Below are 24049 nucleotides of genomic sequence, written 5' to 3' on the forward strand. Positions count from 1 at the left end.
TAAAACTGTAAACTCCTCTTTCCATTTCAACTCCTGTTCTCAAATATCAAACTGACCAGAATAATGCTGTCCTGAGGAAGTGTCGTCGAAGAGGTTGTACACCCTGGGCGTTATATAGTGGGGATAAAAGTGCTGTTTGATTTTGGACTTAAAATTATTCTTTTCCCAAAGTGGAATTATTATACCACATACAAAGAGTTTAAAAAAAAAGAAATGAATGCACACATTTATTTAGACTTTTTAGTGTCAATTATAGTCGTTATACATATAAGCACAAATCTACACATGGTATACATTCATCTAAGAAATTCTAAAGGTGCCGCAAGAAAGTTGTAAAATGTCATGGCCAAGCCTTATTAATGTCTCAAAAGTGAAAGGAATTGTTTAACAGCTTTCAGATGAAAGGAATTTGGGAATTGTTTTATTTACTATCTTACTTCTGTATATTCGTTACCGCATTTTCCCATGATTTGTTTTAATGTGTTAATGTTTTTATAATGTTAATGTGTTTATTGTTCCACCCTTGAGGTTCAATATCACCCAATCAATCTAATTACAACCTCCTCACTCCTCTATCCTCACTCCTCTGTTTACATTTCAGCTCCTCCCACCAGAGAGCCCATTTCAAATTTGAACAAATGACATGTTGTCAGCTGTGTCACCGTTTGTACAACCGCAGTAACTGCCCATAGCACTGTGAAATCGGACAGTGTTTACAAATCATATATAGTTCTGCAACAAAGTGTCATATAATCTGTATTTTTTTAACAAAAATATGTTGTTTCTGGTAAAAAAACAAACCACTACTTATATTGTCGGATTGAATTAGAGAAAATGTTTATTGTAATAATCTTTCACACTGAGTAGCTACCGATGTCTAATTTCACTTTCAGGTATCTAAACATTGCTCAAAAAAGAAATACTTCTGAAGGACACCTGTCTTCCAACAAGACACATCCATTTTTTGGGCAGGAACTGATTGAGAAATTTTCTGACAAAGAGATGCTATTGTGGCAGTCAACAACTTGCTGAAAAAAGGCACCACCATCAGCAGCTATTTGTGGAAGCATCCCATTGATTAGCAGATCCAAGTAACTATGACCAGTAACAGTTCATCCCTCAAAGACGAAGAGGGCATCAAGTGTATTATGGGCTGTATGACTGAAAATAAAATGGAATAAAAATATTGTTGTTGGAGAATCTATGGATTTTTATCAATCCTTGGAATATAAAAAATGTATGTAAAATACGGATATTTTCTTCTACAGTAACTGATGATTTCTTTGCATGTAATCTTCTTTTGGGTATCATTTCTCCATTTTACCTATAGAATCGTCATCCGATGCAGGAAATCTTTATAAATGCAACTATTACACGCGTCTTCTGGAAGTAGCTTCAGGAGAGCAAAAACATCCTGGAGAGTTGCTGAGGTTAGGGATGGAGAGCAACATGTAATTGCACTTTGCTTCTAATGAGAATGTGTATGACATATCCTGAGTATTGCTCAGCTCTTAATTAATTGAGACACCTTGTCTTATGTATGGTTCTTTATCTTCATTAAAAGTGGGTTTTGATTGTGAGGATGACCCAGGCGCAGACGAGAGATGACTATCAGGTTATGATGCAAAGATATTCATTCCAACATGGATATATTGCTGGAGAGAAAATCTCCTGTTCAGAGGGTCAGATGAAAGATTCAGACAGAGAGGGAACAGGATCTGAAGGCAGGCGGCAGACTGGGGACAAAATTCAGAACAGGACAGGGTAAGTATCAAAATATTTTGTATAAACTCAATTCTTCTATAAAGATGGCTGTATCAAACCATGAAGAGTGTTATCCACCTGGCGGTGTTGTAGAGCCTAAGCAAAGCCCAAGATTAGGACGCTGCTACTACTGGCTGGCCTCAACACAACTTTGTCCAAACCTTCAATAACACACATAAAAACACGTACACACTGGGGAAGGGGAAATTGGACAGAGCTCACGATGAAGAGACAGCAGACGTGACAGCCCCCCACCCCAACTTCCAACCCCACCGGCACCCAGCAAACAGGATGTGACGGTGAAAGTACCAGATGAGTGTCCCGCCCAAACCCTGTCAGGCAACAATCCAACTTTCCTCTTCTTGTCCCTAACTCTCCTGGTCGACCAGGCAATTGTAGCTTCTGCAACATACTGGCCGTGTAAGGGACAGGGGAATGGTAGAGACTGGTTTTATTTCGGAGCTACTGGGTGGATACAGAGGGAGGTCACAGTGCTTCAATCTCATAGAGGCCTCTGAATTGGTGTGCAAGTATAGAGTCCACCTTCAGGCGGAGGTTCCTTGTACTTAGCCACACCTTCAGCTGCTTGGATGGTTGCTTAAGGGCCCCAATCCTCACCACCAAACTAAGGTTGATCAGGCTCTTGTCAGTCTAGAAATCTACAATAGCACTGAGGAGTAATGAAGGGGTTTTCCAACACAGCATAGCAGAGAGGTAAAAAATAAACAAGAGGATCCCACCAATACTTTCATCACTGGCGAGCCTGCCCTTTCACTGGCGATTTGGGACAATTGGAGATGTGTCATGTAATGACTGATATCCACACAATAGGTTAGAGCTGTGTGAGCTGTGCCGATGTGCTCTCTCATCCAAGACATCCAAGTTGCTATGGCGCAATTCCAGTGTCAATAGGTGAAGCTTGTGGCAAAGTCCTTGGCTCCTTATTATGGAGAAGGTGCAAAGGTGGGACAGTCTGTCATCCACAATAATTACACTACCTCCGAGGTTCACGGAGACAATCAAGTAGGCTAGATCAATTAATTGATCAAGAATTGCTGGTTTATTTACGAAAGCTAACTCACCTTGATGGACTCAATTCATGCACAGAGAAAATAATTACTAGAGTGCTTTGTTGTTAAACGGACTCTCTGCCACGAGTGTTTTAAAAGTTACAGAAAATTCTGCCACATTGCAAGTGCCTTGACGAAGAAACGTGAGACACTTTGCTGCCTCCCTTTTACAAACCAGGTCTTCCTCATCTCCTCTGTGAACGCCAAAAAACGGCCTCTCTTTGATAACTACTCCTTCCTTACTGGGGGGATAGTGTTGTAGTCAAGACGACACCAACCGAGATCAAGACTAGAGGGTATCTCGACCGAGACAAGGTCAGTATCTTTTTTTCATTACATTTACAACAAAGAAACAAATTCTGGTATGTTGCTTATGAAATCAAGGGGGTGCGGCACTCCAGGCAACGTTAGGAAGGCAGCGCAGAATCTGCATTCTGCGTTTCTCACTGATCACAGTAGTATACTCTAAAAATGGAGTGGTTAAAAAAAAAAATACCAGTCTAATAGGTTAAGATCATATTGGCTTGATTAACCAATAGATTGGTCAGACATTGACCATTCCGGGTGGTTACAGGCATACCAATTTTTTTGGTTAGCCAAACAACCAATGAAATTGGTTACAATAGAAAGTAAGTCTAGCTAGATCACTTGAAAATATATTTTTTGTATCAATTTATGTATCAATTTATTACCCGTTTTTTTTCTTCCCCCCCGTTTTTTTTTGTTTTTTTTACTTCCTTGGAGGCTGTTGTCATTTTTATTTTATTTATTTATTATTAAATCACTAAATCACTAGGCGTGACCAACTCAGTGGACTAATGGAACAGTGTCCGCCTGACAAAATGGGATCCATTTGCCTCCCTGCTTGACACTCAGTGTTAAGGGTGGGAATTGGGGGGTTAGATCCCCAAATGATTCCTTGAACGCAGCCCCTGCTGCTACTCACTGCTTTCTCAGGGGATGGGTTAATCAGTGGTACATTTTTTAAGCCTTAAACACGTGTTAACCAATATCTTGGTCAGAATGACTAATTTGTATCGGTTGGCCCAATCACCAATATATGTTGGTTGAAAACAATTACCATTCTAGAGTGTTTTTTTTAACCAAAGGATCTGTCGGACACATAACTTCCAGCTAGATTGGTCAAATTTAACCTTTTTTTGGGTCAATCTGACCAATCCGTTTTTAGGGTGTACTTGCCTGGCCTCGACCGGTTCAAAAATCCAGAGTCCGCCCTGTCCGAAACTGAGACAAGACTGAGTAAAAATGCCTTTCGATTCCGACAAAACAAAACCCTTAAAACAGAGGTCTTCAGACCGGTCTCGAGACCAAGACCAATCTCGAGAACTACAGCACTACTGGTGGAGTCCCATTCTCGTCCTCTGCTTGGAAGACTAAATGTGTCCACACGCTAGAAGATGTCTATTTAATAACAGCGGACTTTAAAGATTTGAAATTGACATACAGCCTGCCAGGCACATCCTTGTTTTTGTATTTCCAGCTATAGTTATCTATAAAAACTCATTGTGTGCCTTGTAACACTCAGCTCATCACCTTTGGCAACCCATTTAGTAGAACAACGATCAGAAAACTGGTTTGGTTTCTAGACTATATGCACTCTTATGGAATACTGCCTATATATAAAGCTCTTATACAATTGTGGTCTCAAGAACTCCAACGTGTGTGCGTTTGTGGGATGGAACAAAATGTTTTCCCGACCAATCGTCCCTCATTTGCAGAGGGAGGAGGGCTCGGAGCTCAGTCAACCCGAGTACGCCGGGTTTGACATTGCGGAAACTGAAATAGATTTGCTCTGGTCCGTGCATGACATCAGCAGATAAACTTCTAGATCTTTTCTTGCGGATGATGTGATGTGAATGTGAAACAACCTTGCACCCACAGACGTCTGTGGGACCCCCCATCACCCACGCATTCCTCACGACCCCCAGCACTCATTATTGCACAGTGAGGGGGTGCTCTATTAAAAATATAATTAGGATGATGATAATAATCTGTTCAATGAATTGATTTCTACAGTGATTCAGAGGGATTGTCGCAGGCTGTTGTCAAATTTGTGAATGAAATACGATGACATCCATCACACACGTCCTGGGGTCTTCCAACTCTGGCCACCCCGCCTTGTTCCCGTGGAAATTGTTTCATTTTTGTAACTTGGCAAAGTTTGTTTTCCTACTTCCTCCACTTCCAAACTATGGATTAATTGATGTGGAATTCTCTTGCGGCTGCTTTATTCCCTCACAGTACATTCTGTAGCTCCAGTAAATTTGACTCTACAGAGAGTCCTCGAGTTACGTCGTATGCGACCTACGTGAACACATGTGTGTCAGTCTACAAAAATAGAACCTATGGTCTTTGATTGTTTGGCCTCTAAAAAGCCAGCTAATCAACATACTTTATTTGAAGTGTACATTATGGGATAATATCTTAGTTTATTGGTACAGAAGTTGAAACGTTTTGTTATTGTCTTGTATCTATTATATATATGTGATTGTGTTTACATTTTTATTTTCTTATTATTTTTCATGTCAAAATGGATGACGGAAAGCAGACCATTGTTCTTAGACATGTTTTATTGGAGAGGGCTACAAAAATGTGTAGGGTTATTTATTGTGTCTGATTTCAAGTAAAGGGTAGATAAAGTGTCACATTTATTTTTTTAAGAGATTGTAAAGAAAAAACAACATTTTTTTTGTGGAGCCGGAATGATCCATTTAAAAATAAAATAAAATACGGGGGGAGTGGGGGACACTTTTTACAAAAGTATATCTTTTATTGGTGTATTATTTGTATACTGATTTCAATGTAATTGACTCTGCTACACTACTACTACTCGATGAATGCCACATTATAATTCAGATTGATTGGCAATGATGAATAAATGTTTTTTCTTATTAAGCCTTAAGTTTCACTTTTGCTTGAGTAAAACCAGAGCTGCAGCAGCCCCTAATGTTTGACTGTTACTGTTGTCTTATTAATAGAAAGAAATAGTGGCCTAGATTGATCAGAAGAACAGCAAAGACCTATGGAAACCTCCTGCAACAGCTAGCTATGCTATTTACTGAAATAATTAGTTTTCAGTTCTCAATCTTTGTGAAAATACTAACTACAAATGTAAGCTAAGTTCCTGTGATTGAGGGGATGGAATGCAAACAGAACCGTTAAAACCGTTTTTGAACAGTTGTTGAAAGCCACCAACAGCAGTTCTTATTCAGACACAGAAGGCGAGCCAGAATCGGAGACAAAGCTGGAGGGCTGTGAGCAGAATGTTTGCTTGGTTTCTTTCTGTTGCATCGCTCCCCTCCCTCGTTCCTTCTACCCGAGTTATCTGGAGACGCACAGAAAAACCCAGCCAGAAAAAAATGGAGGCAAAACTGGGATACACAAAGGCAGCGTTTGCTCTCTCCATCGCTGGCTTACTAATCGGCATCTTTGCTGTGCTCAATGCATGCCTGTCGTCTGTTACTCAGCAGCATTGCCATGGCGACCGGGGTCTGAGTAATCATTTGTGCAATGACCCCTATTCTCCAGAGGGAAGATGGAGGGATGGAGCAATGGGGGGAGGAGTGTGGAATGAAAGCAGAGCCAGCAAAAGTACAGGAAGGGAGGGAGGGAATGTGGGCTGCTGCAAAACGACTATGTTTGCTGCTAGCAAAGTAACCAAGTTTGCTTTGTCTTTGCCTTTACCAAATCTTCTCTTACGCATACATTTATGTTTTAAAGTACAAACCCAATTCCAGGTGTGTTAAATGTAAATAACAAAATAATACAATGATTTGAAAATCATGTTCAACCTATATTTAATTGAATACACTACAAAGACAAGATCTTCTTTTCCTTTCGGCTTTTCCCTTCAGGGGTTGCCACAGCGAATCAATTGCCTCCATCTTACCCTGTCCTCTGCATCCTCTGCTCTCACACCAACTTCCTTCATGTCCTCTTTAACTACATCCATAAACCTCTTCTTTAGTCTTCCTCTAGACCTCCTGCTTGGCATTTGGAAATTCAGCATCCTTCTGCCAATATACTCACTGTATCTCCTCTGGACATGTCCAAACCATCTCAGTCTGGCCTCTCTCACTTTATCTCCAAAGCATCTAACATGTGCCGTTCCTCTGATGTACTCATTTCTGATTCTTTCCATCCTGGTCACTCCCAAAAAGAACCTCAGCATCTTCATCTCTGCCACCTCCAGCTCTGCCTCCTGTCCTTTACTCAGTGGCACTGTCTCTAGACCAAACAACACCGCTGGTCTCACCACAGTTTTATAAGCCTTTCATTTTAGCTGAAACTCTTCTATCACACATCACATCTGACCACTTTTCTCCACTCGTTCCAGCCTGCCTGCACGCTTCTTCACTTCTTTTCCACACTCTCCATTGCTCTGGACCGTTGACCCTACATACTTAAACTCCTCCACCTTCTTGGTCTCTTTTCCCTGTAACCTCACTCTTCCACATGAGTCTTCCACAGATACTCCGTCTTGCTACCGCTAACCTTCCCCTCCTTTCCAGGGCAAACCTCTACTCCTCTCCTCCACCTGTTCCCTGCTCTCACTACAGACCACAATGTAATCTGCAAACATCATAGTCCATGGAGATTCCGGTCTAACCTCATCTGACATCCTGTCCATTACCATAGCAAACAAGGGGCTCAGAGCTGATCCCTGAAGTAGTCCCACCTCCACTTGAACTCCTCCGTCACACCTACAGCACACCTTACCACTGTCTTACAGTCCTTATACATGTCCTGCACCACTTGAACATACTTCTCTTCTACTCCAGACTTCCTCATACAAAACCACAGTCCCTCTCTGGGCATTCTGTCATAAGCTTTCTCCAGATCTACAAAGACACAATGCAGCTCTTCTGACCTTCTCTGTTCTTCTCTATCAACATCCTCAAAGCAAATACTGGATCTGTGGTACTCTTTTTTTGGCATGAAACCATACTGCTACTCACAAATGTTCACCTCTGCCACCAGTCTAGCTTCAGCTACTCTTTCCCATGGCTTCATTGTGTGGCTCATCAGCTTTATTCCTCTGTAGTTGCCACAACTTGCACGTCTCCCTTGTTCTTAAAAATGGGCACCAGCACATTTCTCCGCCATTCCTCAGGCATCTTCTCACTATCTAAGATCCTATTAAACAACCCAGTCAGAAATTCTACTGCTACCTCTCCTAGACACTTCCATACCTCCACAGGTATATCATCAGGACTGAGTGCCTTTCCACTCTTCATCCCTCTTCAATGCCCTTCTCACTTCATCCTTACTAATCTTTGCTACTTCCTGGTCCACAGCAGTCACCTTTTCTACTCTTCGTTTTCTCTCATTTTCCTCATTCATCAACTCTTCAAAGTACTCTTCCCATCTTCGCATCACACTAATGGCATCTGTCAACACACTTCCATCCCTATCCTTTATTATCCTAACCTCTTGCACGTCCTTCCCATCTGTCTCTTTGGCTTGCTAACCTGTATAGATCAGTCTCTCCCTCCTTACTATCCATTCTAGCATACAAGCCATCGTAAGCCCCTTGTTTGGCCTTTGCCACTTCAACTTTCACCTTATGCTGCATTTTCCTGTACTCCTGTCTACTTTCTTCAGTTCTCTCAGTGCCCCACTTCTTCTTAGCTAGCCTCTTTCTCTGTATCCACTTCTGTACCTCCTCATTCCACCACCAAGTCTCCTTATGTCCTTTCCTTCCAGATGACACACCAGGGACTATCCTACCTGTCTCCCTGATCACATTTGCTGTAGTTGTCCAGTCATCTGGAAGCACCTCCTAACCATCCAGAGCCTGTCTCAACTCCTTCCTGAAAGTCATACAACACTCTTCCTTTTTCAGCTTCCACCATTTCGTCCTCTGCTCTGCCTTTGCCGTCTTTGTCTTCCTCACCACCAGTCATCCTACACCCTACCATCCTATCCTGTCTGGCTACACTCCAACACTACTTTGCAGTCACTGATCTCCTTTAGATTACACCATCTACGCAAGATGGTGTCTACCTATGTACTCCTACCTCCACTTTTGTAGGTCACCCTATGTTCCTGCATTTTCTGGAAGAAAGTATTCACGACTGCCATTTCCATTCTTTTTGCAAAGTCAACCACCATCTGTCCTTCTGCGTTCCTCTCCTGGATACCAAACTTGCCCAACACCTCCTCATCACCTTTGTTTCCTGCACCAACATGTCCATTGAAGTCTGCACCAATGACAACTCTCTCACTTATAGGGATGCTGTGCATCATTTCATCAAGGTCCAACCAAAAGTTCTCCTTCTCCTCCAGCTCATATCCTACCTGTGGCGCATACCCACTAACAACATTGATCATCACACCTTCGATTCCTAGCTTCAGGCTCATCAATCTATCTGACACTCTTTTTACCTCCAGGACGTTCCTAACAAACTCATTTCACAATAACTCCTACTCCATTTCCCTTCCTATCTACACCATGATAGTATAACTTGAACCTCGCTCCCTTTCCACCTGGTCTCCTGAACACACAGTATGTCCACCTTCCTCCTCTGCATCATGCCAACCAGCTCTACCTGTTTTACGTCAGACGCCCTACCTGACACAACCCTCTACAAAGACAAGATACTGTATTTACTGTAATGTTCAAACTGATCAACTTGATTGTTTTAGCACAACAACAAAAAAACAAGTTCTGGGACAGGATCATGTTTACCACTGTGTTACATCACCTTTTTTTTTTAAAAAGTAACATTCAATAAATGTTTGGGAACTGAGGACACTACGTTCTTGCTTGATATACAGCTTCAGCTGTTCAAAAGTTGTTTTATGTTACGCTTCATAATGCACAGTGCACACATTTTCAATGGGAGACAGGTCTGGACTGCAGGCATGCCAGTCTAGTACTTCCACCCTTTTACTACAAAGCCACACTTTGTAATATGTGTAGAATGTGTTTTGGCATTGTCCTGCTTAAATAATCAGAGGGGTATCCATGAAAAAGGCGTTGCTTTGATGGCAGCATATGTTTTTGCAAAACCTGTATGTATCATTCATAATTAATGGCGCCTTCACAGATGTGCAATTTATTCATGTCATTCGCACTAACACAGCGCCAAACCATCACACATCTTTTGAACTTTGCGTCCATAACAGTCCAGCTGGTTCTTTTCCTCTTGATTTAGAGGACATAACATCCGCGATTTCCAAAAACGATGTGAGATGTGGACTCGTCAGACCACAGAACACTTTTCCACTTTGCATCAGTCCATCTAAGATGAAGTCGGACGGCGTTTCTGGGTGTTGAAATGTATTTTGTTTTGCATAGTAGAGTTTTAAGTTGCACTTAGGGATGTAATGTCGAACTGTATTTACTGACATTGGTTTTCCGAAGCGTTCCTGAGCCCCCGTGGTGATATCCTTTACTCATTTATGTTGGTTTTTGATGCAGTGCCGCCTGACGGATCGAAGGTCACGGGCATTTAATGTTGGTTTTCGGCCTTGCCGCTTACAGGCAGTGATTTCTCCAGATTCTCAGAAACTTTTGATGATATTATGGACTGTAGATGATTAAATCTCTAAATTCCTTGCCTTCGACTGACTATTTTCTTACGTACTTGTTCACAAAGAGTTTAACCTTGCCCCATCTTCCATTTTCTCCATCCATCCATGCTTGTGAATTAATAAGCATCCTCAGCAAAGCTCCTTTTATATGCAATTATGGCACGAACCTGTTCCCAATTAGCCTGTTCACCTGTGAAATGTTTCAAACAGGTGTTTGATGAGCATGAGTCTTTTTTGCTACCTGTCATGTCCTAGCTTTTTTGGAACATGTTGCAGCCCAAAAATTCTAAGGTAATGATTATTTGGTAAAAACAATAGTTTCAGATTGAACATTAAATATCTTGTCTTTGTAGTGTATTCAATTAAACATAGGTTGAACATGATTTGCAAATCATTGTATTCAGTTTTTTATTTATGTTTAACACAACGTCCCAACTTCATTGGAATTGGGTTTATAAGTAGCCTACTACAAGTGCTGTTAAAAAAAAAAAAAAAAAACATTTTTAACAGCTTTTTGTGAGTAATGTGCACTGCCCCAACTATTTCACATATTTCTTTTATGAGTTTTTACAGTATACTGTACAGGCAAGTCTGAATTTCACATTTATTTTTTTGCTTTCAGTGTCTTACCATGTTGTGCCGCAACATGCTGGGCAGCACTGAGGTAACCTGGAAGAGATTCAGTGTAATTAAAAGCAAAAAGAAGAGTCAGAAACAGTCCCTAATGTGCATTCTTCTCACAGAGGAGAGAGAATGCATACCTGTGTTTATTGTTGTGTGCTCTGTTTGTTTGTGCACTGGTTCGTGTGCTAAAGTAGCTGTTGTTTGAAGGTTTTTGATTACCTGTTAGCCGGTCAATGGCGTTTTGCATTATATGTTGTTTTTTTTCCCAGGTTCATGCTGTGACCCTCTATAAAGGAACCAACTTGGCCAATAAAGCTGATTCTGATGTTATTTACAATAAACTTCATAAGGTTTTTGTTACACTTACTCTTAAAACATTGGGACTTTATGACTTGCAGGACACATGAGATAAACAAACGCTCACTGGTCAACAATTTCATAATTTGACCAAAATTGAAAAAACATGCCATGCATCTCTTTAACTGTGATCTCAGATATCTCACTAGACAACAGTTTTTCAGTATTAGATATTTTTTCTCACGTGGAAATAGACTATAAAATGTATATAAAAAGTCTGCACACATATTCATATGCTAGGTTTTTGCAATATAAAAAATACAAAAATAAATAATTAATGCAATTGTGAACTATAACCAGTTCAACCCAATTATTATGACATTTTTTTTGTGTGACCAATAACTGAGATAATGCGGTTGCACAAGTGTGCACACCGACTTACTAGTATGTGGCTCATGTGAGTCAGTCAACACACACCTGCCAAAATTAAAAGTGGCTCTATTTACCCCCAAATAATTTTCAGTTGTTCTAGTAGGCATTATCTGATGCACCCCCACTTTTATTTTTTCTTTCTTTAGTTTTTTTTAAACACTGACTTCAATTTCAAACTGTTCACAATTCCTTCCACCTTGCCTGAGGCCCAAGAGGCCCCAGTTCCAGCTGAACAAAAACAGCTACCATCATGCTTCATCATCATGGTGTTCTTTTGGTGATGAGTAATTTGCACCAAACATTCCATGACAAAATATCACAAACACATGGCAAAATAGATTAAAAATAATTATAAAGAAATCCGTTGAGTTGTACAGGTTACAGGTCAAAATGTTGAAACTTGAGATTTATCCTGGTCACATTACTTTATAACACAAAAACCTTGAACGGGGGTGTGTAGACTTTTTAGATCTGTTGTATATAGAGTACTAGTGCTTGTGAAGAAATTTGCAGATGTGTCTGTCCATGCTGTTCAATATAATTTGTCTGAGTACATTTCACTGTTTCTATCACTTTTCATTACCCATATTACATTTCTTTGGACGGCTGCATGAAATTAAACATTCAAAAAATTGAGGTTAATTTAGTTGTGAGGCAAGTCACCTTCCAAACAGCCATCTTCCCTCTTCAAGAATGATTACTGATTACTTCAACAGATTTAATGTATTCAATTTCCATTCTTTCTTATGGGAACATTTTTGATTAATATTAATACTTTTTTTTTTTTAGACTGGACAACATCAGGATGATCCTGACCACACAGATTTATAGTTTCTTGGAAGAATCTATCCAGCAGCATATGATGCATGGCAGAGAAGGATTGCACAGTGTGTTATAGTCCTGTGTGGATTACTTTAAAGGGGGAAACATGTACCGGGTAGTTTGGATGTCAAACAACAGTATCTTTTGAAATACCAGTCCTGGAACTTATCTGATAAGTCGTATTGAGCATCTGGCCACTTGGCCACCTCCCTGGTGAGGTGTTCCAGGGATATCCCATTTGGAGGAGGCCCAGGACACGCTGAAGAGTACTTTACAAAATAATTTCAAGATGATAGATAATATTTGCATTCAATGAATTGATTTCTATAATGATTCAGAGAGATTGTCACACACTCTTGTCATATTTATGAATGATATACAATGATATTCGCCACACGCCTGCGGAGCTCAGACTCCTGCGTATTGATCAAACCCACCAAAATCGCGTTATACCACTTGTGTCACAACTTGCTTTCCACTCAATTTTAGACTACTTTCCGTCACCAAATTGTCAGATATGCAGAGGTTGTGTAATAAAGAATCCTCCTGGTACACTGGAATGCTCAGTGAGGTGCAGCGTGATCTGCAGTCTGTAAATTAGATTTACCTCGGCGCAAAAATGAATGAGTTTTAATACCGAACATGCATGCACCTGGCTATAAAAATACGACCGGTTTCAGAGTTTGGTCCACATTGCCAGCAGTAAGTCGGATTTGTTTCCAGTGAGGGTAAGACTCCTTCAGGGCTGCCCTTTATCAACGATTGTGTTCATAATTTTTATGGACAGAATTTCTAGGCGCAGCCGAGGCAATGAGGGGGTCCGGTTTGGTGGCCTCAACATTGCATCTCTGCTTTTTGTAGATGATGTGGTGTTGTTGACTTCATCAAGCTGTGATCTCCAACTCTCACTGGAGTGGTTCGCAGCTGAGTGTAAAGCGGTTGGGATGAAGATCAGCACCTCCAAATCCGAGATCATGGTCCTCAGTCGAAAAAGGATGGCGTGCCCTGTCCGGGTCGGGATGAGCCCCAAGTGGAGGAGTTCAAGTATCTTGGGGTCTTGTTCACGAGTGACGGCAGGATGGAGCGGTAGATCGACAGGCGGATCGGTGCAGCGTCTGCAGTGATGCGGACTCTTTATCGGTCCGTTGTGGTGAAGAAGGAGCTGAGTCGAAAAGCGACGCTCTCGATTTGCCGGTCGATCTACGTTCCTACCCTCACCTATGGTCACAAGATGTGGGTCGTAACCGAAAGAACAAGATCCCGGATACAAGCGGCCAAAATGAGTTTCCGGGCTCTCCCTTAGAGATAGTGTGAGAAGCTCGGTCATCCGGGAGGAACTCAGGGTCGAGCCGCTGCTCCTCCGCATTGAGAGGAGCCAGTTGAGGTGGCTCAGGCATCTGGTTTGGATGCCTCCTGGACGCCTTCCTGGAGAGGTGTTCCGTGCATGTCCCGCGGGCGGGTGGCCCCGGGCACGACCCAGGACACGCTGGAGAGATTATGTCTCTTGGCTGGCCTGGGAACGCCTAGGGATCCCACTGGAGGAGCTGGTTGAAATGGCTGGGGAGAGGGAAGTGTGGGCTTTCCTGCTAAAGCTGCTGCCCCCGCGACCCGACCTCAGATAAGCGGCAGAAGATGGATGGATGGTTACATACACCATAACTACACAAATAGAACCTCATAAAAACAATACAATTTACTGCTTTATATAAAGACACTAAATTAACACCAGGGGCAGCATGGCTCAGTGGTAGAGTGGTCGTCTCCCATCTGTGAGGTTGTGGGTTCAATTGTCACCCTTGGTGACCAGGTTGAAGTGTCCTTGGGCAAGACACTGAAACCCAATTTGCTCCCAGTGGACCTGGCAGTTCCCTGCATGGCAGCAGCCGACCACTGGTGTCTGAATGGGAGTATGTGAGGCATTGGAAAGTACTTTGGGCACCTTATGGTGTAGTTAAAAGCGCTATACAAAAAAAAAAAAACAGTCCAACATTAAATGCAATAGAGGTTTGCAAGTTGGCATGGGCCCCAATGACCATTTTAGTTTTTCATGTAGAGTAAACATTTGATTCTCCATGATAAAATAAAGGAAATTGGATGTGCCGTTCAAATGAAATTCTTCCGAATGGAGTTGGTTCAAGAAACCAAATATTTGAAATGGCTCGAAGGGTTCTTAAACTTCCAAAGTTGTAGTTTGGGCATTCAAAAATTTATTTGCAATAACATTTTCAAGTCGCTAGCAAGATTTGAATGTAGCCTCACATTATTCTTTATTTTGTAGAGAAAATAGCCTGCATGAATATTTCCAAATATAAAGTTAAACATTTCATCTGTCTTCAGCTTCTGTCGTTTTTTGAACCAATTCATTCAATTCTACTTAAGTAGCCACATCTGCCCTGGGGCAGTCTGACGGAAGCGTGGCTGCCAGTGTGCGCCTACAGCCCCGCCGACCACCACCAAACATTCGCACCTTCCATACAGCAGTGTGACTAGCACTGGAGGCAATGTGTGTGAAGTGCCTTGCCCAAGGACACAACAACACATGACTTGGGGAGAGCGGGGATCGAACAGATGACCTTCTGGTTACTGAACGACTGTCTCTACAACCTGATCTATGTCCGCCACACACAGTAAACACAGGATTGTATATCTGTTTTGTATACAAACCACAGTGCAAGTGGAAATGCAAGGAGGATTAAAGTGCCGTGATTGGATGAAGATTCATGGAATAATTGAAACTCTGAAATCAATAAGACATAAAGAAAGGGTGATAAGAAAGTGGCGTGTTAGTTGCGGCAATAACAATCCAAGAATGGCAATTGGGCCTTAATATTGGACGGAAAGATGGGAGATGAAAGAAGAAATCAACCTGTGCTTTGCTGACACCTGCAAATGCCCCCCAATGCTGAGACACATAAGAGAGATAAACATGCTTAGGAAGAGACAGAGGGCTGAAAATAAGAGCGGGGGAGTGCTGAACAATTGAGCAGTGAGGCTGAAACGATGAGGGGAGAACATAAATGGAAGAGATGGGTGAGGGGGAGAGGAGAGCAGTCAGCAGAGAAGTGCACATGCAACACAGGAAGACTGAAAATAGAAAAAGACCATGGATGTAGAACCAGAAGGAAAACATGGTCATGCAACAACATGTTTGTAAAAGTGTCAGAATACAGACTTAACTTGGTGGATGGTTGTTAACATAACTACATTGGTTGGATGTTACAGTTATAAATAACATATGGCTCATTGGGGTGCTGTCTAGGCAACCGTTGCCTTATTTAGCTATTACAGTGGTGCCATCACATACGAGTTTTACTTGTTCGATCTGTGACACAAAATTCACATACCAAATCATCTTTTTCCATTCAAATGAAAAGAAATGCCATTAATCCGTTCCAGCCATCCCCCAAAAACAACAAAAGTGATTATAATGTGTATTTTAAAGAAAGAAAATGCTCCATAATATTTTCCACTGTATCAGTTGAACTTCCTAAGTGCTGATCATTCTGGTGTGCCCACTTCAACCTCCTGGGGGCAGTATAAGATGAACAGATGGGATCCTGAGATCATATAAATTGAGATGTCTTAACTTATATATACAATTACATACTTTTATATTGTCTGTCTACATGTGTTGTCTTCAGACAGTTGCGTAAATTGTTATTGCACCGCAGTATAGCTGATTTTCAGTGTTAGCATCAAGCTAGCAGTCAAAAGCTAAGCATGTTTTAAATGAAGAAATTGTAAGTCTTTTTGTTTGTTGCGTTGGACTGTATTTATAATAATTCCATATCATTGATATAAAGGTAAATATTTCAGAATTTTTATTTTATTTTATTTTTTTAACAAAATGTAGTCACAAGCTGCTGCAGGCCCTTACAATATACAATACATAGCACTGACTACCTACCTGTGTTGCCTTTGTCGCAAAAACTTTATTTGGGAGAGTTGATGCAAGGGACACGTGGTACTGAAACCATCCCACTCATTTCTATAGTTCCTGTTAGCTTCTGGGTGACTCTCCCACTATCTAGACCAGAGGCACAGGGTTGGCAGTGCAGCATCAACACTGAGGCGACGTAGTGCAGATATGGACACAAATCACTAAGGCCGAATCCAAGTCAAGTCTCAAGTCCCTGACCCCGAGTCCAAGTCAAGTCTCAAGTCCCTGACCCTGAGTCCAAGTCAAGTCCCTGACCATGAGTCCGACTTGCTGGATAAAGTCTTAAAAAGCAAAAGTTACTATAAACGGCAGCGCTGCAGCAGCCTGTTGCTCCGAGTTTGCCATGCTGGGCACCTGAGAGGCAAACACAGACATTTGGAGTAAGGAGGGAAAATAAGAGCAAGACACACCATCGAGACTCGTAATGTTCATGACTCCCAAAAGAAGAGTCTTTAATGGCTGAGTCAAAGTCGAATTGCAAGTCTAAAAAAATAGTGACTTAAGTCTCTCACGAGTTCAAGCTGCGAGTCCCCTTCTGTCTCTTACAAAGTGTGTGAGTGGAGGGCCTAACTTCTCAATCCCACTAACCTTCTGAGATCTCAGCGGTGGGTTGCCCTTTCTCTAGGCCTGAGGTCGCTGAGTTGGTTAAAATAAAAATCAAGAAAACTCCTTGGCTGGGCCTCTGGGTGAATGAGCGCTGCCTGGAGTTCCAAGGCTTTCTTGGTAGACATCCTCTGCAACATTCCTGAGACAGCACCTCTGAATTAGCAGACCAGACTGGTGGTCCTGTTTAATAAAAAGGGTTTCAAATAAGTGTTTCTGGTCTATTTTGAGGCAGAAATGGTCTTGTGTAAACGTCTAACAATATATTAACAAATTACAGTACAAAAGTGAGTACACGCCTCGCATTTCTGCAGATATTTAATTGTAATCTTTTCATGGGACAACACTGAAGAAATGACACTGACACAATGAAAAGTAGTCAGTGTACAGCCTGTAAGGCAGTGCAGCCATTAATAGCTAAACCCCTGGCAGTGGCAACAGCACAGAGTCATATTCCACAAATGCAATATTAATCTGAATCCCATTTAGACTAGTGGGGCCTCATAGAACATAGTGTAAAGATTTTTTTTGGGGGGGGGGACTTTGGGTGTTCGAAAACATCAGCATGAGATAAACTCAACTTTTAAGTAGCCTATATGATCAGCTTCAAGTTTTCAGATAAACAAGCTTTAATAATTTAACATGCAGCTGAATTTTGTTCAAGGAACCACAGCACTAATGCTACTGCCCAAGCAATGATGCAAATCTATGCATTTTCTACCTCATGGTCACAGGTGCGTTGGAGTCCTGAGGTCCCATGCGGTTGACTTCTGGCGAGAGGCGAGCTATACAACCTGGACATCTTAGTCATGGGAGAGAAAGCACGTTTACATGTGGCAACTACATATGCAAAGTTTGTATAAGGACCATGCAGCATTAGCATTAACAAGTTACACAGGGTGGTCGGTCCATCACTTTTAGGCGGCAAACATAGGCAATGATCAGTTGCCATGGCACCCACAGAGAAACAGTTCTATTCATTTACTAGTCAAATGTAACAAGAAATGATTTCAAATGTTAAATGTTGTTTTACTGTAAAATATTCCACATTTTAGCTATAATACACAATAATTGCTTCTCAATGTGTCTGATATCCTCTGTGCTGTGTTTTAACGTTTTTCTTACTATCTTGCTTCATTCAATGAGCATGTTACTTATTGTACTGCAATATCATGGTTAGATTCTTCAGTGATCATTCCGTGTTGTACGTCAGCTCCTTCATCTTCACCAGCCTCCATCTCGTGAGGGGTGATCTTCAAGAAAGTGAAGAAAACCCCTCTCATCCCAGAGGTTACAGAATTATCTTTGCAAAAAAACAAAAACAAACCTCTGGAAAAAAAAAACACAAGTCCCACTCTGCATCATACCTTCATCATCCAGTGAAAACATTACGATCAGGTGTCTCACAGTCAAAGTTGCTCACAGAGCAGCCGCACTCCCCTCCCTTCATCCTGCATGAAAATAAATGTTTGGGCGGGCTCTGCAGGGTATGAAGTCACTTTCTCCTCAAGGGGAGAATTTAGGAACAGTCACAAAATACTAATCACGCTGCAGAAAACTAGAGCTGTACTGGCCTCTACAGGTTCAACACAGGTTATTGCACTCATTTGGCAAACATTTCAACCTATGATTGATCTGTAGAGGCCACTGCAATGCTGCTTTCAGGCTCTGCGCGACTGAGTGGATTGCCCAGTCAGTGCTGTGGTTTCTCTTTTCTTCCGCACTACAATTTTCTTGTTGTTGCTTTGACGTATACATTGACAAATATATTTTAATCAGTCACACCCATTTCTGTTTTATATTGAAAAGCCATTTAGTAGTTTGTCAAGGTGGAAAGCCATTTCATGTTTTAGTGTTGTCTTTAGGGACGACTATATACTTTTATTCTATATGGCAAACATTTTGTATTACAAATACAAATGATGCAAAATAACAAAATATGGGAGCTTTTATGGCGTTAGGTGTGTCTGGCATGTGTGTTTGAATATCATGTGTGGGTATTGTGAAGTGATGACAGAGTGGCACTGTAAAATAAAATAAAGAACACTTCACATATACCTATTAGAATTGTTTTGAGAGTTATTACAAAAGTGCTTGTGTTTTATTTAGGCTACTCAACTGTCACAGATGCTGTAAAATCTTACTAAGACTTACTTGCTTTTTCCAACCTAATTCATATTTATTCATTCTCTGCAAATAATATATACTGTGTTTCAAAGCAGGTCATGGTAAACTACTGTTACACTAATATTCATTTTCACTCTAATTTCTCAGCATCAAACACAAAAGAGGCCAACTCTTGACTGGAACTCTGCAGTATGTCTCCTCCCCCCAAGCCACCACCTAGTGGCCATATGGGGCTTTCTCATGCTTTGTGTCTGCATCACATTCCATGTAGTGTGGCTTTAATGTGCTAGTGTTGGTCTACTCTCTACATCCATGCTCTTGGAAATAAGGCATGTTGATGGAAAAATGTCCTCTAAGGCACTTCGATAATCTAAATAAGTAAATAAATATATCTGTATCAATTGTTTTGTGTTGCAATGCTAGCGCTCTATGATTTGCCGAAGACCAGGCCAGGGTCTTAAAGTCAGCTTGGATAGCTCCAACTCACACAAAAAATCCTACAAATTGCTTATTTACAGTGACGACTTGACTCTTAATGAATTGACCTTTCATTCTCTCACTTGCTTTACTCACACAATGACACTTTCACCATATCTCATCAGCAAAATGATCAGGCACAATCCCCCGTCGTAGGTGAGCCTCAACCTAACCTCACTGTCCTTGGGTGAGAGGCGCAATACACCCTGGACTTGTCGCAGGAGGCAACTTAATGACATCTAAAGTTGAACAACAAAAATTTCCAACTGCTTTAGACCTGCATTACTCACTAAGGGATGTTACAAATATCTTATTTTGCTGTAGAGAGAGAAAAAATATGTTCCACTAAGCTACTATTGCGGCTACTTGATAAATCAAATCATGAACATTTTCTTTAATGAATAAATCACACAATTTTCCATAATTAATCACAATTAACCATCATTTTCTACGTCTACTCTTTTCATCGAAGGTTGTAGCAAATAGTTAGTTACTTGAGTAATATCTTGGAATTAATATAAAATCATCATCAAATAACCTATATTTCAATTCAAAGACTGTCCTAATAGCTTTCTTTGATCATTGAATACAATTCTTCTGGAAAATAAAACTGTTGAAAAAAACTATCAAAAGTGACTCAGCTTTACAGGCATTTTCCTTATATTATTTTTATAGAAATTAGAGGCCCTGTGGAAGTCATTTGAAGAGTGAATTTGGCTCTGAAAGACGTGCAACTGATATGCTATTTGAATTTGGCTTTGCAAAGTGCATAAATGACTTTAGATTTCTAAAGCAAACTATACCTCTCTAGTAAACTAGTAAACAACTAATAGATTTCTACTAAAACTACCTATACATTCGTCTATGTGCCAGTGACTCCTGTATTTTTGGCTGCACACATGAGCAGAGGTTATTACAGGCCACCACAAGAAATAAATGAAAATACATTCACTGAACTAGTTAACGTTATAACTAATATTTATTTATTTATGTATTTATTTATATTTTCCACACACAAGTAGGCCTAATCTGGGTATGACAACTGAAGCCACTAAGGTTTCTCCTGTGTCTGAATGTAAATGTTTCCAGATTTTGATCACAGTTTCACAGTATATATATATATATATATATATATATATATATATATATATATATATATATATATATATATATATATATATATATATATATATATATATATATATATATATATATATATATATGTATATGTATGTATGTATATACGACTTTGCGTCGTGGTTGGATTCATTGCGACATGTCTACCCGGAACAGCCGGTTCATACATATCCAACGACAAGGAAGCGAGTGCTTCTTGGAAGTTTCAGTTATGGGGCCGCTGAAATGAGGACATTCCTGTTAGACTGCCTGTGTGGAATTTGAATGGTACAGAGGAACCGCCAGAAGCTGATTGGTCGTGAACGACATAGTTCCAGCATTGAGTCAAGTCAATCAACAAACTCTAGAGCCCTGATTGGCTTACACTGCGTGGGGGCGGAACATGTGCCTGGTTATATATATATTGTGGTTTCACAGCATCTGCAAATGATTGCTAGCTTGCGCTCGGAGGAGGATCCTCGTGTCCAATGTTTCTTCACAGAGCTGACTTGAACCTTTCTCCTCAGTCGAAGAGAACCTTCCCGAGATAGTTGGAAGTCGGAGTTCACTGAAGGAGCATAATTATGATCAACACCATGGAATGCGCTGTTGACGCGCAGAGCTTGATCTCCATTTCCCTCATGAAGATCCACAACTCCAGGACTCAGAGAGGCGGCATCAAGCTACACAAAAACCTACTGGTCTCCTATGTGCTGAGAAACGCCAGGCAGCTTTACATCAAGGAGAAATACGCAGAGATTTACAGGATGCAGCAATACGAGGAGGTGATGGCGGTCTGCAACGAGATCCAGGAGCTGAACCCGTTGGACCTGGACGCGGAGGACGCCGAGAACGAGGAGCAGACGCGGGCTGCTTGCTGCGGCGAAGAAGCGACGCTCCACGGCCGCCCAGCGAGCGCCCTTTCCGGCTGCGCGTCTCCGGTGGACGCCTGCAAAGAACCGGAGCCCTCCTACTACAGAAGCTGCTGCATGGAAGTCTCCAACGTGTCACATTGCGAGCAGTTTCTCGCGAACAACAACACGTACTGCAACAAAACCACCGTGCTGGACTTGGACACGCATGTAGTGACCACGGTGGAAAACGGCTACCTCCACCAGGACTGCTGCTGTGACGCGCTCCAAGCCGGCCAGGGCGCGCAGTCCCCCGGCAAGAAACGAAAGGTTGACTTTGGATGCTGCTTGTGCGACGTTGAGGAGGTGTCGGATTTCCCACTCTCGCGTAAACGGGCAAAACGCGAAGAGTACACGTACTGTAACCCGGACTACACGGACACTTCCAACATCTCCAACCTGATTTCCATCTTCGGATCGGGGTTTACGGGGCTGTTGAGCAGGCAGACAGACTTGGAGCAGATCTGTAGCAAACAGGCACTGGCCAGTCTGGGAGCGTGGACTCGAGCCATTGTGGCGTTTTGAATCGAACACTTTATTTAGGGGGAGATGGGGCTCAATTGTAATATGTTCCCCTCACATCACTGATGGGAATATGTTTATTTATTTGGCAACATTGAAATATGCGTAGAGTGATGTTCCCAAATGAGTTGTGGTGACAAAAATACATACCGGGTGGTTCAACAAATGTTCTGTAGATGGAGACATTTTAAAAGGACAGGCATTATTGAATGTTCACTGATGCAAAGTTATGTGAAACCCTCAACAGGTAAAACAGCATGATACCGTAAATGTTCTCTGAATGTTGTAGAACTTAATGGGCACATACTGCGTCAGCCAAGTAGTGTTCCATGTAGTGTTATGACTCGGTTGCATAGGATGTGCTTCATGCACTACATGATGTGCATTGTGACACGTTAGTTAACAGGAGGTTGGGTAAAACTGGCAGCCTGATCCAAATGTGGGTCCATCTGAACTACAGCTAGCAGGTATTAACAACCACCATTCATATGTACCCTCAGTGTATTCAATACAAGCGATGAAGGGATGAAGAATTATACCTCATTTTCATCATTGGTGTATACTGAATGGCATCACTTGCACTTTTCTGATCCACGGTAATTGAGCCCAGTTTCCCCTACAAGGTCAGAGTGGAAAGGACTTTATTTTTGCAGAAAAAACATATTTAAACACGCAGAAATGTATGAGTATAGGAGTCATGTCATATACAGTATAGCGTGCAGGCGTTCACATTGGGAGATACCCGCACGTGGATTGACTTCTGTTGCCTTAAAAACAAATGCACACTATTGCTAGCTATTGTCAAAAATGGCAAGTTCAATGAAAGTGACTGAATGTCTGCTGTTCCCTCTTTTGCTCTTTTTTTTTCTTCTTCTTCAATGGACCTCGCACATTCTGAGTAGTTTAATCATCTTGTGGAACATCACACACTAAACTCTTCCTGAGGTACACAGACATGTGATACAGTGCCAACAATCAAATCCTGATAGGAAACAGTTACACTGGGAGTTTGACATACATCTTTATTAATCCCGTTATTTTAAGTATTCAAGGTCATACATGATTCCAAATTGTCATGGTTTTGTGAGTTTTTCTTTGTTTTGTAAATTAATAATGTTAGTCCTTTTGTTTTAAAAAGGCAAAGTCATTATTTAGCCATAACCTGAAAATCCATGCATTAGCTTTATGAGCACTATGTGTACCAAAATAAAGAGAGTATTCTGCCATTCTCTGCATATTTTGTTGCTATTCTTGTATTTTTGTGCTTGAAAATTGTATATGGCCGGGTAAAACTGTTGCAGAAAAGTATTTGTAAAAAAAAAAAAAAATGTATAATCAAAATAAAAAATAATAATCTGAAGTGCTAAGGCTTGTTTTGTTACACATACATCATCATCATTAGTGTCACAAATATTCAGACAATTACTATTTTAATTCATTTTAAAGGGATAGAAAAAATTAAAGGAACATTTTGTTCCCTTGATTTTAACACTGTTCCGTAAATTTTTTGAGCAGTGTGTGTGTATATATATATATATATATATATATATATATATATATATATATATATATATATATATATATATATTCCTTTACTTTTTTTTAGCACTGTATATATTCAATGGTTAGATGGCTGTAATAAGGTTTGCAGTTAACAAATTATTATTATTAATTAAGAACTTTATAGCAGGGCCCAGTCAATCATGGAAACAAGCTTCTTGGTACTGATTATTATGTTCAAAGACTACAATGACTTATCAGCTTTTGGGGACCATCTCAAACAA

At 41.0% G+C, this 24049-nt stretch overlaps 1 protein-coding gene across 1 annotated transcript; it reads left to right on the top strand.

The window, feature by feature from the left end:
* Nucleotides 1-21290: 21290 nt before the first annotated feature.
* ier5l (immediate early response 5-like) lies at nt 21291-23493 on the top strand. Its single transcript, XM_077543157.1, has one exon. The coding sequence runs from the start codon at nt 21417-21419 to the stop codon at nt 22266-22268; it is 852 nt and encodes a 283-aa protein (XP_077399283.1). The 5' UTR covers nt 21291-21416; the 3' UTR covers nt 22269-23493.
* The last annotated feature ends 556 nt before the right edge of the window (nt 23494-24049 follow it).

Source organism: Vanacampus margaritifer, chromosome 14, assembly GCF_051991255.1.
Source record: "Vanacampus margaritifer isolate UIUO_Vmar chromosome 14, RoL_Vmar_1.0, whole genome shotgun sequence".
NCBI classification, from domain to species: Eukaryota; Metazoa; Chordata; class Actinopteri; order Syngnathiformes; family Syngnathidae; genus Vanacampus; species Vanacampus margaritifer.